The sequence below is a fragment of the Phaeoacremonium minimum genome (assembly GCF_000392275.1).
Source record: "Phaeoacremonium minimum UCRPA7 unplaced genomic scaffold PA7_03_scaffold_20, whole genome shotgun sequence".
Lineage (NCBI taxonomy): Eukaryota > Fungi > Ascomycota > Sordariomycetes > Togniniales > Togniniaceae > Phaeoacremonium > Phaeoacremonium minimum.
Window position 1 is genome coordinate 126,735 of NW_006920927.1, and position 12,100 is coordinate 138,834.

The following is a 12,100-nucleotide window of genomic DNA, read 5'->3' on the forward strand; positions in this document are numbered from 1 at the left end:
CGATGATTCGTGGACGAGTTCAAACTACCTTTCAGCTGAAAGACGCGGGCGTCGACTTGGGTGGCCAGTGGCCACACGAGCGAAAGCTCCTCAATGTGGCTGAAGCCACCGAGTTCGAATTTACTTCTTTTCCGAAACGCGGCTCGAAAAGGTAAATCTGCTTCTCACTTGCCTCAAAGTTTTGGTTTGGCTGTAAGTTTCACACTTATTCACGACCCTTTACTGGTAACGTAACGATCTCATAGAGCACGTATTCAAGTACATCGCCAAGAGGATCAATTATAAGCTCGGGATAATTGCTGGCCGATTTCTTCTGCAGAACCTATAGCGCTGATTGGATGAATTCCCTTGGTGACTCTAGCAACCCCACTTGAATTGGATGTGTTATTAGATATGGACTTTATTTTGGCTGGAAGATTATTGTCACGCTAGAGTATTGAGGATTCGTTGAATCTTTTCTCCAAAGAAAGGCTGATGAAGCTGTATTGTTCGGATGATTCTAAAGATTACCCGAAACCAGCCGAAGCACCTTGTTCTGTTAATTGGACTGTAAGATTTGTTCAAAATTGTCAGAGAAAACCTTCACTTGGAAGAGTCGACTCATTCAACGCAAAAACCTTCGACAACCTTGCTGTTGACTTTGGACATTGATCTGAATTTGTGAAAGTCTAATACAAGTTAAGATCACCGCTAGGGAATTAACATTTGGCTGCGTTTACAACCAAACACAACTACTATTTTCGTCCCAGGAGCGCGGTTGCAAATCAGGCACACAGAAACCTTCGCTTTAAAGCCGACATTTGGTTCATCGCTGACAATCAGACCTGATTGGAACTTGGAATAGACCTGCGGAAGGTACATTTTGTAATGCCACTGACAGTTTGGCTTGGTAAAGGAGTAATCTGGCGGCTAATTCAACTTGGTTGGCTGAGGATTGTTTCCGAGAAACCGCATGTATCAGCCCTCCCATCTTCACAGGGCCCAGCTGGACGGCGCTTATTTGAATCATAATATTCCCGCCTTAATGTGTTACAAATCATCAGCACTAGGATTCCGTGCGAGTCACCAAGAGACGATCCTAGTTTGGGCGGGCTGGATTGCGGTACGCTTGATCGTTGCGAGGATATGCCTTTCGACTGTGCATTACCATTCAACATAAGTGGTTCCAACCTCCAAAGTATTCTCAGCAAGCGACCCCTATCTATATGTCTGGTTGGGAGGGAGCCAGACAATATCAGTTTACACGTAGCTTTTCCAATATGTCTCTTGCTCTTGATACAATGAGTAGTTCTGATGATTGGAATAATGTTATACAATATTCCTGGATCAGCCGAGCAAGGAGAATGGGCTACATTTGACTTTGATCAGAACGCCCAACGGAGAGTTACCGTTTGCCTCTCAAATGCCACCGTGAGACTAGAAACCGTTACAATGGAAGCCGCAGATGATTTAGCAGAACCTTCTCTGAATTACGACCCGTCATCTGACACATGGAATACTGACGAGATTATCGGTCTGATGAATACTATGGGAGGTAGTCAACCTGAAGAAAGGAGCATTTTGGATATAACAAGCACCGCGCCTATTTCTGCTTCCGACATGGAAGCAATGTTTGAATACTCACCTAATTTCGCGGTCTTGTCGCAGGCAGGGACTGCAGAAGATCTACGCGAGCAATTTTTCAGTTTTCTGCTTTCTCATGATCAAGGAGGGACACTGACGGTTATGGGATCGACGAATTTTTCCATTCATCTGTGTTCTGGCTGCAACTTGTCACCTAATTTCACGGACATACATCCACACTATCCCTTTTTACTCAGCGCTATCCTCGAGCAAACAGGCTCCATGGCCCCGGCATGGCAATCGATGCTTTTCTGGCTTGCTCAAGCGCAATATTACAATGCGCTGTCTTGATTTGATTTCGGGGACAACTCGGCCATGGTGTTTTCACGGTTGGTCTCCCTCCCCCCAGGTCTGGCTCGGTCTTGCATCTGTCACCAGTATCATTATATTAAATATTGCTTGTGTAGCGATTACAACATGGCTGTTCATACGTCGAACTAGATATTCTGTTTATGGCAACTCCTGGCATGCCATTGCGCAGGTCTTGTCTCCAGATACACGGCACCTACTTGATCGAGCTCCTCAGGCGACTGATAATCAGGTGAAACAAAGCCTTAGGGAAATAGGATCAGATAAGGTGGATGCCGGGTTATGGAAGTTGGAATCCGGTAGGATCGCAGTGGTTAGAAGGACATCGCCTTTCAAAAACGCTGAGATTAAATAAGTGACGATAACATATCATTTCCTGTTCCAGCTAGATAGGCAGGTAGCCGACGTTAAAATAAACATGGGGCAAAAGTGCTCAACAACAAGATCTCAGTTCTGGTATTCTACTACAGGCCCGACCTCTAGCAAATGAGGTTGACGATACAGCTATATCCGTCACTAACACAACTCATTGTCTTGAACGGAGTCCTGAACAGGGTTCTACGTTGATGTCGAAGTTGATCATAGCATCATAATCCGTGTTAGTTGACAAAGAAGAGTCTCATTGAGCCCAGTGTTCGAAGGTAGTGCATTGGTGGTGTTTCTTCTTGGTTCTCTACAGTTAGATTTACATGTGTTTCATGCATCGCACTCCCGGGCCTCCCACCTCGGCATTCTGTCGCGTGCTCCGCCCGGGCAGGGTTCCCGCATCAAGCGCGATCCCCGTCTGCCGGAGCACTAGCTAGGTTCGGCAGTCATGCCATGAGGCGTGGGCAAATGACTCCATCTGCTTGGTCAATGCGTAATTTCATGGTAGCGGATCGATTACGCACGATACAGGTTCGCGATGCTACTCACATCCACACCTTGCCGGCGCTAGACAACGGCCGGGGAAGCAAATACGACACGAAACGGGGCATCAATAGCCTGTGAAAAGCATGAGTTCCGCACGTTGGGTTCTACAAAAACCCTCAAGCCCGCAACCTGCCAGAAGCATTCACCGACGGCACTTGCGAATGTATCGTCGTCGGCGTCTTGGCCCCGTGCTGATTCTAAGAACAGCTTCGCTCGTCCAAGCCGTCTTATAAGAATCCGCTTGCCAATTGAGATACGCTGGAACGATCGAAGGTTCTGAAGGATTAAACAAGTCTTACATCCACAGCGGTCGCTTTGATATCTACAAAAGTTGCACTGGAGGATTCGAAAATGAAAGCTACCCTTCTAAGCTTATTCCTCGCTGCCACTGGGGCCAGCGCCATCCCTCTTGAGGCTCGAGCTGTGATAGCGCATGATGCCGTGGTTGGCTTTCCCGAGACTGTACCAGCAACAGCCACCGGCAACTCGTATCTGAAGTTCAAGCCATGGCTCAAGGTCGTCAATGGCTGCGTTCCTTTCCCTGCCGTGAATGCTGCGGGAGATACGAGGTATGGCTTCCTGAATCGGAGAGACGGGGGGTAACTGCTAATGATGATAAAGTGGCGGTCTTAGCCCAACAGGAGATTCTAGCGGAGGGTGCTCGAGCAGCACCGGGCAAGTGTATGTGCGTGGCGGCTCATACGGCAGCATGTATGCGATTATGTACTCATGGTGAGTTGCGAAAGCCTGGAAGCGGCGATGAACTCCAGTCCATTTGCTCACGAGCCCACGCAGGTATATGCCAAAGGACTCGCCATCGAGCGGACTGGGCCACAGGCACGACTGGGAGAATGCCATTGTGTGGGTGGACGACCCGACAAAGACGGATCCCACGATCCTGGCTCTATCGGCATCCGCGCATGGCGACTATGACACCATTACGAGCGATTTCGACCTGTCCGGCACGCGGCCTCTGATCAGATATTACAGCGTATGGCCTGTCAACCATCAGCTTGGCTTCACAGACACGCAAGGCGGAGAACAGCCCCTGATCGCTTGGGAGTCGCTGACGGATGCTGCCCGGACAGCCTTGACCAACACCGACTTTGGCGATGCAAACGTGCCGTTCAAGGACAGCAACTTTGATAACAACCTAGCAAAGGCTGCTCCATGAGATAGATCAAAGATGTACTCGGTAGCCTGCCATCAGAGCTGAATGTGATACTTTGAAGTTTGCAAACAAAGAATGCGTTGTCTAGAGGTGCGAAGATGCCGTTTGATGTAATAAGGCCATGCCTGCCTACCTACCCACATGCTTGCCAATATCACAATCCCATAGAGGCCCCCGACCTTCAGAACTAAGATCCCGGGTGTGGAAAGGCGCCGGCCATTGTCACTGATCAACGGTGTAATAGCGACGAAGAAAGGATGGAAAGAGGATAATACGCACCTAGGTGGTCTAGTAGGTATGTATGTATGCTGCGCAGACTTAAGTCAGCTTGGGGCATCGGAGGTAACGGGTCTCTCCACGGACCCGGAGGCTAACAAATTTAGGCTTCGGCTGCCATTGGCTCGCCCGCCCGCCCCGTCGCAACCTTGGAACGGTTTTCGGGGACCCCTATTAAAGGGTCCTCGAGTAGCAGCCAGATTGCTGGGACTCCAGGGATTTACGCCCCGTGGCACGGCTTTGTCTTGTGATCTGACCGACCTAAGTAGTTAAGCATCTGCCCTTAGCACCCCTTCCACTACCTAGGTAATAATTGCCTCTTTCTCTAGTTGGCTTCATGATCGCCTGCTCGGTCCCCTTGAGGTAGATTAGACGGTCTCAGAGGGAGCGACCCGAAGCGTTCCAAGCCCCAGAGTGCTGTCCTGACTTTTATCCTCGAATTCTCGTCTTCTTCATTTCACCGCCCGCCAGAAGGTTCATGCAGCAGCGACGTCATTTGAGCCGGCCTCGGTACACGGTAAACGCAGCGACACCCGCCGCGCCCGCCCAGAGTCTCCTTGTTCGGTCCCCGAGAACGCAAGGCGGATGAGCATCGTGGTCCAAGTGCAGCGCTTCATGTACGCGAAATATACAGATTTCTAGACTAGCAGACCGTCGCCTCAGTGCTGGCGGGCCAAGAAACACGAGAAGGCCACCCGCTGCCTTGCCTGTCCGCTAAATTGTTTCCCCAAAGCCCTGGAGCACGGCTCGCTAGCGGATCAACACAGGGCGGCGACATGGATGACGGCCGTAGACCTCCCTTATTACGACCGACTGAAGGGCGCTCGGGCACCCCCCTACTCTACAAACATCGAGAGCATCGCGACCGCCATCCCGACGACGACGACGACGACGAGAACGAGAACGACATCATCGAGCGCGGCCGCAAGCCCTTCCACTACGGCGGCAGTCCTCAAGCCTCTGCTGTCCCCGTCCCGACGACGACGGCCATGGCCCACAGCACGCCCACGACGCCCGCCTTCTCGCGGCAGCGCACCATGCGCTCATGCTCGCCCACTACCAACGCGCGTCTCGCTGCCCGGAAGAAGTACACCTATGCCGCCTTCTTCCTCGTCCTCTCGCTCGTCTCCTTCACCGTCCAGACCGAGCTTGCAAAGTACGTGTCGCAGGATCTGGGATGGGACAAGGCGTACTGCATGCTGTACCTGACCCACGGCTCGTGGTCACTCCTGTGGCCAGTCCAGCTGTTGATCCTCCGTCTACAAAAGCGAGACATGCCGTGGGAGGTCTTTTGGCGCCGGCATGTCTGGGTGCTCCGTACAACCGCCCAGATGGTTGAGAGACAAGACCTCGACATCCCTCGTGCATACCAGCACAAGTCTCCGGCGCCGTACATGGTCCGCACCACGGCCTTTGTCACCTCTGCGCTAACGGTGGCCGGCCTCAGCTGGTACGTTGCCGTGAACATGACGACGCCTAGCGACCTTACAGCCATCTACAATTGCAGCGCCTTCTTTGCGTACGCCTTCTCCGTGCCCTTGCTGAAGGAGCGCTTGCGCTTCGACAAGTGCTTCGCCGTGGTCATTGCCATTGTGGGCGTGCTAGTGGTAGCCTATGGAGACAGCAAATCGACGACGCCGCTGCCGCCGCCTGGAGACGGGAAGGCTCCTGCGGAAGGGATAGAAGCCGACGCGTTTCTAGCGAGCCCGCATGCCGCCGCAACAGCAGGAGAAGAGGCGGGGAACAGATTTCTGGGCAACTTGATAATCGGGGCTGGCTCGGTCTTGTACGGCCTATACGAGGTGCTATACAAACGTTATGCGTGTCCTCCGGAGGGAACGAGCGCGGGACGTGGCATGATCTTCGCCAATGCCTTTGGTAGCCTCATTGGCCTGTTCACGCTTTTGGTGCTGTGGCTTCCACTTCCCCTCCTACACATCACTGGCATCGAGGTCTTCGAGTTGCCAACAGGCTCGGCGGCCTGGTATCTTTTCTTGAGCGTCATCATGAATGCCACCTTTGCAGGCAGCTTCCTGGTCCTGATCAGCTTGACCAGCCCCGTGCTGAGCAGTGTAGCGGCGCTGTTGACCATTTTCATTGTGGCAATTTCCGATTGGATTCTGACTGGCGCGCCGCCAAGCGCGGCCGCCATGCTTGGTGGGTTCATGATCATTGCGGCGTTTGGAATGTTGAGCTGGAGCACGTGGAAAGAGATGGCCGAAGAGGAGAGGCGGAAAGAGATAGACCTGAGTGACAGCGGAGATGATGGCTCAAGCAGTCAAGATGAGGACTGATCTGATTTATGCAAGTCATATATACATACACGTGAGCCATATAAAGAGGCATCACTTCATGTGGGATAATCTCGTCGCGAGCTGGCAATGGATGGGGGGTTTACGGTATATATACATACCGCAATTGGGTCTTGGGTTATTGCATACATGGTTCTCAGCAGCTGAGTGCTTCTGGAACTGCTTATGGCGTCCGGGGTTTGATTGTTACAGGCCGGCTGGCAGCATTCACGGAACATAAGGAGACTTATCATATTAGCATCTGGAACAGGTTTGTTTCTTAGGAGTAGACATAGAACGTCTCAATCTAATTCGGTTTTCCTGTCCACACAGTTATTCATGGAATTCATTATTTCTCATTGATTCTGATATCCGAGTCTCGTGTCTCTAACGCCCTGTACGATATGGTCTGCCCGGACAAGACCATTCTGGAGGAAGCCCTGTTCACGAGTATGTGCTACGGGTCCACAGGGCTGACATACAACCACATACTAGACAATGGCAATCTCGCCGTCCCATTGAAAGCTATTCGCCTTAGCTGCCCCTGACTTGGTCTCAGATTTAGTGCTGCTTCTATGATGGAACGATCCGTTGTCTTGGGAGTAGGAGTCGCAGAGAAGGGTGTCGGGTAGAATGAGAGGGGTTACTAACAAGAAGTTCGACGGATGAGCTGCGTCACCTTCAGGCTCATCATCACTGAAGCCAGCCTCGAAGTCTTCCCCGTCGTTGTGCGCATGGAGTGGCTGAAACGAGATGCGGCGGCCACTGTCGCTATCGTCGTCCTCGTCTCGCCGAACAAAGACGCCCTCCCGCTCCACCCTCCAGTCGCCCCCTGAGAGCCGGATGTATTGGACCGCCATCTCCCAGGCCTCGCGGTCGGCGGCGTCTCCGCTCTCAAACTCACGCAACATGGACCAGTTGCTGTTGATGCTGCCGCTGCCATTACCGCTCTGCGTAGGGTCGAACAGCTCTTTCATGAGCAGCTGATATGCGGAGTTGCGCTCCATCCACAGGTCGTTCACGTCGATGTTCCGCATCTCCTCAGCATCGTTCAGAATGTCATTGCGTGGCACGAGCTGCACGAATAGTCTATCTAGGGGCGGTAGGTGCTGCACGAGCGTGTCGAAGTGCGATGCGAGTGGGAAAATGCCGACGTAGGAGAGATCGCGAACCGACTGCGGTATTAGTGGGATATCGTTTGGATATTCTTCAGAGCCAAGCAACGCGCCGAGCATGGACGGTGGCCGCTTGAGGAAGAACTCATACGTTTTGTAAACGCTGGTAGATGACCCCTCATTGAGGAGGAGTTGAGTCCAAGGCCGGATGTCAAACAGCTCACAAGCAACACGCTTCAGGACTGGGGCGCAGGACGAGGATGACGAGGATTCGGCGGACAGCGCCGCAGCTGAGCTCGAGGAGCCTTCTCCTCCAACTCTCTCATCCGTAGTAGGCATCGGGATAGATCTATCTTTTCTCGATAGAGAGAGGATATGCTGGGGCATCACAAAGCTCCAAGCATCACCGAGGAACAGCATCCGAGATAACAAAGATGCCAGCATCCGGGGAGAGGCAATGATTGTAAACCGTAATGGATCCATAACATCAAACAAGACTCTCCACAGCCAGTTATTGTTCTCGTTGTACGTTGCCGCTTTTTCCTGCCCGACGCCTCCGGTCATGCGGACAGCGCTGGGGCCAGGCATCCCTCTGCCCTCCGCCCGTAGGCGATACATGGCATTGATGCTGTCACCCACAGCCAGCGTCAGGGTCTGCACGTACTTCCCAAGGCCATGCTGTTGGATAAATGCTAGTACGGGAATGGCAGACGCTGGATCAGATTCCTGTTCAGCAACCATCAGATCCCACCTGTCGAACGCCCAGAGTACATGGCGGAAGAGTAGGGGCAGCACTGCAGCGCGGAAACGCCTGTTGACCAGGGACAGCGTCTTGAGAGGAACCGTCGGATCCGTGGCCGAATCGGCAGACGCCAGCATATCCGCACTGGGCTGTTCATGCAGACGGACCTCGGAGGCGGCAACGCCATCGAGGAACGAGAAGATGTGCACCAAGATCTCCGTGGGCAAGGCGCCGAATTTGGACTCTTCGGCGCCGGCCATGCCTACCTGCCTGCCCACCTGGCTGGCTGGAGGAACAGTGCAGATGGTGCGGGCGTTACGGCCGGAGTCGCGGGAGGATCAGACTCAAGCGGCCTAGGAGGATCCGGGAGTCAGTAAAGGTGTATGGTGTCTGTGTGTGTGGCGGATGCGACAGCCAACAGCCGCGGCCTGCAGGTGGAGGATTCAGCAGGCAGGCAAAGAAAGGGGTAGAGGAGGTATCATGAGAGGAAACGATGGAGTTGAGAGGGTTATAAATAAAGAAAGTGACGAAATAGCCGTCTATCAGTCCGTCAGTCGTAAAAGTAAGTCGGTCCCTCGCTCGAGGCCACTCCCGTGCCGCCGCCGCCCCCTTCTTCGCATTCTACGATTCGGACCCCACTAAGTTAAGTTAGACAGACTGCTAACTACGGTAAGGCAATGAATGTGTAATCGAGGGGCCAGCAGCCAGCACTGCACAGATAGTGGACACTCACTGACCTAGACAGCCCAATACAGTACAGAGGCAGCGAGGAAGGCAAAAAGAACCACATCCGGTTACCGACTGCGCTAACTACGGCAACGAATTTACTGATTTGCTCTGCAGAAGATGTAAGAGCTTGTCGTATTAGGTATGTGCTCTTAGTATGACTGGATGGATGGATTGGCTAGCTAATTAACACATACCACCTACCTAACTAATCCCAACTCAGCACAGTCCAGTCCTGTATAAGTGCGAGTGAAAATGCAGCACCTTCATGGCCTCTGGTTGCCTCGACTGCAATACTATGCCTTCATCAGACCGGAAGTCGTTTCGACCGCGCTGACCGAAGGCAGAGGACTTTGTCTCTCTGCTGACCACAGCACGACAGGAAGACTCGGACCCAGACCGGGGATCTCCATTTCGTCTAGATGCGGCGAGAGAGGGACTCAGACAGCAACCCAGTGGCCCAGCGTGCGCGGAGATATCCATTCATCTGGGGGCCAAAGACGCCGGTTGTTGGATTAAGAGTGCTCGCACTGAATAAAGTGATGACGGCAATTGGACAGCAGCCTCTGAGACGGCTGCCCTCCACGCCGCACGCCGGTTACGAGATGCTGCGTTGAGGCTAGCGAGCCTGACCTGACAGCGATGGGCCCCAACCCGGACTGCCGCTTGCTGCACACTGACTGCATTATCCCGAAGCTGCCCCAACACATTACAAGACCGCTTCGCTGACGGGGTCTGGATGGACGATAGCCGTTCTCGCTCGCTTCTTTTCACTCTTCTCGTCTATCGCACCTTCCTCGGCTATGTTTTGTTTATTCCTCGGCCGGATCTTGACCTGGACCTCGAAGGGGCAGCTCGTGTGACAAGCTGTTCGTATCAAGCGGACGTGTGTCATTGAAAAACGCGTTCATGTCCTCCAATTCGGCCAGGGATCGATTAGAACTTGGAAGGTATATGCGATCGGGTTGCGTAAGTGACCATGTCACAAGGGAAAGACGGCTAGCCCTCAAGCATCTCATCAAGGTAACAGCTTTGACATGACGACTCGCCATCAAGTTAGACAGCTGGAGCTCTCTTGTCCAAAACTTGACTTGACGACTCGGCATCGACAGAACACCAAACATGACACGCATAGGACCCGCAGACGCAGCCACATCTAGAGGACTTGGTACCATAACCCCTCATGATCAGGTGGCCACTCAGTGTACCAAGCAGAGACAGACGAAAAGGAGCAGTACGAAGAGATCTTTGCTACAAAGAATCTCCGTACTTGCTAATATCAGATCGGAGAGTGTGATTCTTGCATTCGAGTCTCGGCCACATATCAGTACAAGCGGTCGGCCGCATACACCAATCACTCGACATGCCTTTAGGAAGGACATCATTTGATGCCAAGAACCTGAGTGAACCTTATTAGTATTATGCAAGTCTTCCTTTCCAAGGTTGTGCTTAAGTAATAGCCTTTCTCAATTATTCTTCCTTGCTGTCAATAGACTTCCGATATTGGCCCTCCCTGAAGTATAATGCGACTTTTGAATCTGGCTACTCCGGCAAACATTCTACTCCCAATGATCGATATTGCTCTCCATTTGAGCATGAGAACACATAGAAGAGCTTATTGCGTACGAACGGTGGCTTTGGGCTGTAGCATTAGGAGACAAGCCTCATTCTCAATGCCGGGTTGAACAGTTATGTGTCTGGTGATAGCCTCAATAAGACTCACTATTCGGGTCACGTGTACCGTAAATGAGAATGCTAGAGATATCTACTATGTAATGTGTAGCTCATCAATGAACAGCTAGTGCTGGCATTCGAAGGCTCAATTTGTGGAACAGTTTTCGGACGACCTGAGACAACACAAGGCTTGTGCCTTCATAGCTCAAGAGGCGCCTTTGTGACTACATGGACTACTCAAAAGTGACATGCCATTCAGTTGGAATGGCATCGGCCTCGATAACCAGGCTACGTATGTGCTGGTTTCCGCAAATAGTTCGAGATTAATGGCATCGACGTGGCGAAGATGGTCAGGCCCAATAGGGAGTCACGAACGATGATGCGAGGTGACATTCTTTGTACGCCGGGATCTTAGCGTACTTCAGGTACATACTACAGTACCTGTTATAGAAATTCCATAGCAGAAGGACGCGAAGGGGAAGAATAGACGGAACCCCTGGAAGGATAGAAGGGTTTGGCCGTGCGCAACTCGAGACAGTCGAGCGGAGCCAGGGGCAAGAGGGTCCTACAGAACCACAGATGTATTACGTTGTCGAGACAAAGCGAGGGTCTGAATGTACGGAGCTTGTGTACGGCAGCGAGGCCAGCAGGCCAGACACGCAGATGCAGGCACGCGGAGCATGCGTTCCTCTTGGCTCTCGCAACGAGCCGAAGCCCAGGCCTGGGCCTTGGCAGCCCCCCGAAGTGTGGGACGGAGATAGACGTAGATCAATGCCATCTTCATCCTCGTATGGCTCGGGCGAGCCAGCTAGCCAGCCGATCCAGCCTAGGGAAGGCAGATACAGAGCGGACCTTGAAAATGTGCTCCAAGCATGTCTCTTCAAGGCACATTCGTAGATCACACCTTACAATGACATAGATTTGGCAGCTCACAGTACAGTACATTTTGTCTATTCGCAATATGTGCAGCCGGCCTGCTGATAAACCAAATTGTGCTGAAGTGAACAATACTGGCCAATGTGACTGAGAGGGGCCGTTTGAGCATTGATCAGCCCGACGAGCCTCAGTTTTTCGTACACGACTCAATATAGATCATTGCAGCAGTACTTGTACGGCCGCGAGCACTTGAACATGTTGATGATCGTGTATTTGCCCGCCAAAGCTGCCTAGGGCGAGTTCGGGCCAGGGCACGCAAACACGCTTGGATCCAGGAGAACCTGGAGAGACAGGGGGCCAGCGCGTTTCGGATGGCTCGCGCTAG

The 12,100-nt window shown here is 52.5% G+C and overlaps 3 protein-coding genes across 3 annotated transcripts; 2 read left to right on the forward strand and 1 right to left on the reverse strand.

Annotated features, from left to right (window-relative positions):
- Positions 1 to 3,195: 3,195 nt before the first annotated feature.
- UCRPA7_271 (putative necrosis- and ethylene-inducing protein 2 precursor protein) lies at positions 3,196 to 4,018 on the forward strand (the record flags this gene model as incomplete). The annotated part of the gene is made up of 3 exons (XM_007912868.1): positions 3,196 to 3,413; positions 3,466 to 3,576; positions 3,640 to 4,018. The coding sequence occupies 3 exons, from the start codon at positions 3,196 to 3,198 to the stop codon at positions 4,016 to 4,018; spliced, it is 708 nt and encodes a 235-aa protein (XP_007911059.1).
- Positions 4,019 to 5,067: 1,049 nt separating this feature from the next.
- Positions 5,068 to 6,585, forward strand: UCRPA7_272 (putative duf6 domain protein; the record flags this gene model as incomplete). The annotated part of the gene is made up of 1 exon (XM_007912869.1): positions 5,068 to 6,585. The coding sequence occupies one exon, from the start codon at positions 5,068 to 5,070 to the stop codon at positions 6,583 to 6,585; it is 1,518 nt and encodes a 505-aa protein (XP_007911060.1).
- Positions 6,586 to 7,073: 488 nt separating this feature from the next.
- On the reverse strand, positions 7,074 to 7,817 carry UCRPA7_273 (putative f-box domain-containing protein; the record flags this gene model as incomplete). The annotated part of the gene is made up of 1 exon (XM_007912870.1): positions 7,074 to 7,817. One exon carries the CDS (start codon positions 7,815 to 7,817, stop codon positions 7,074 to 7,076), a length of 744 nt encoding a protein of 247 aa, XP_007911061.1.
- Positions 7,818 to 12,100: the final 4,283 nt, after the last annotated feature.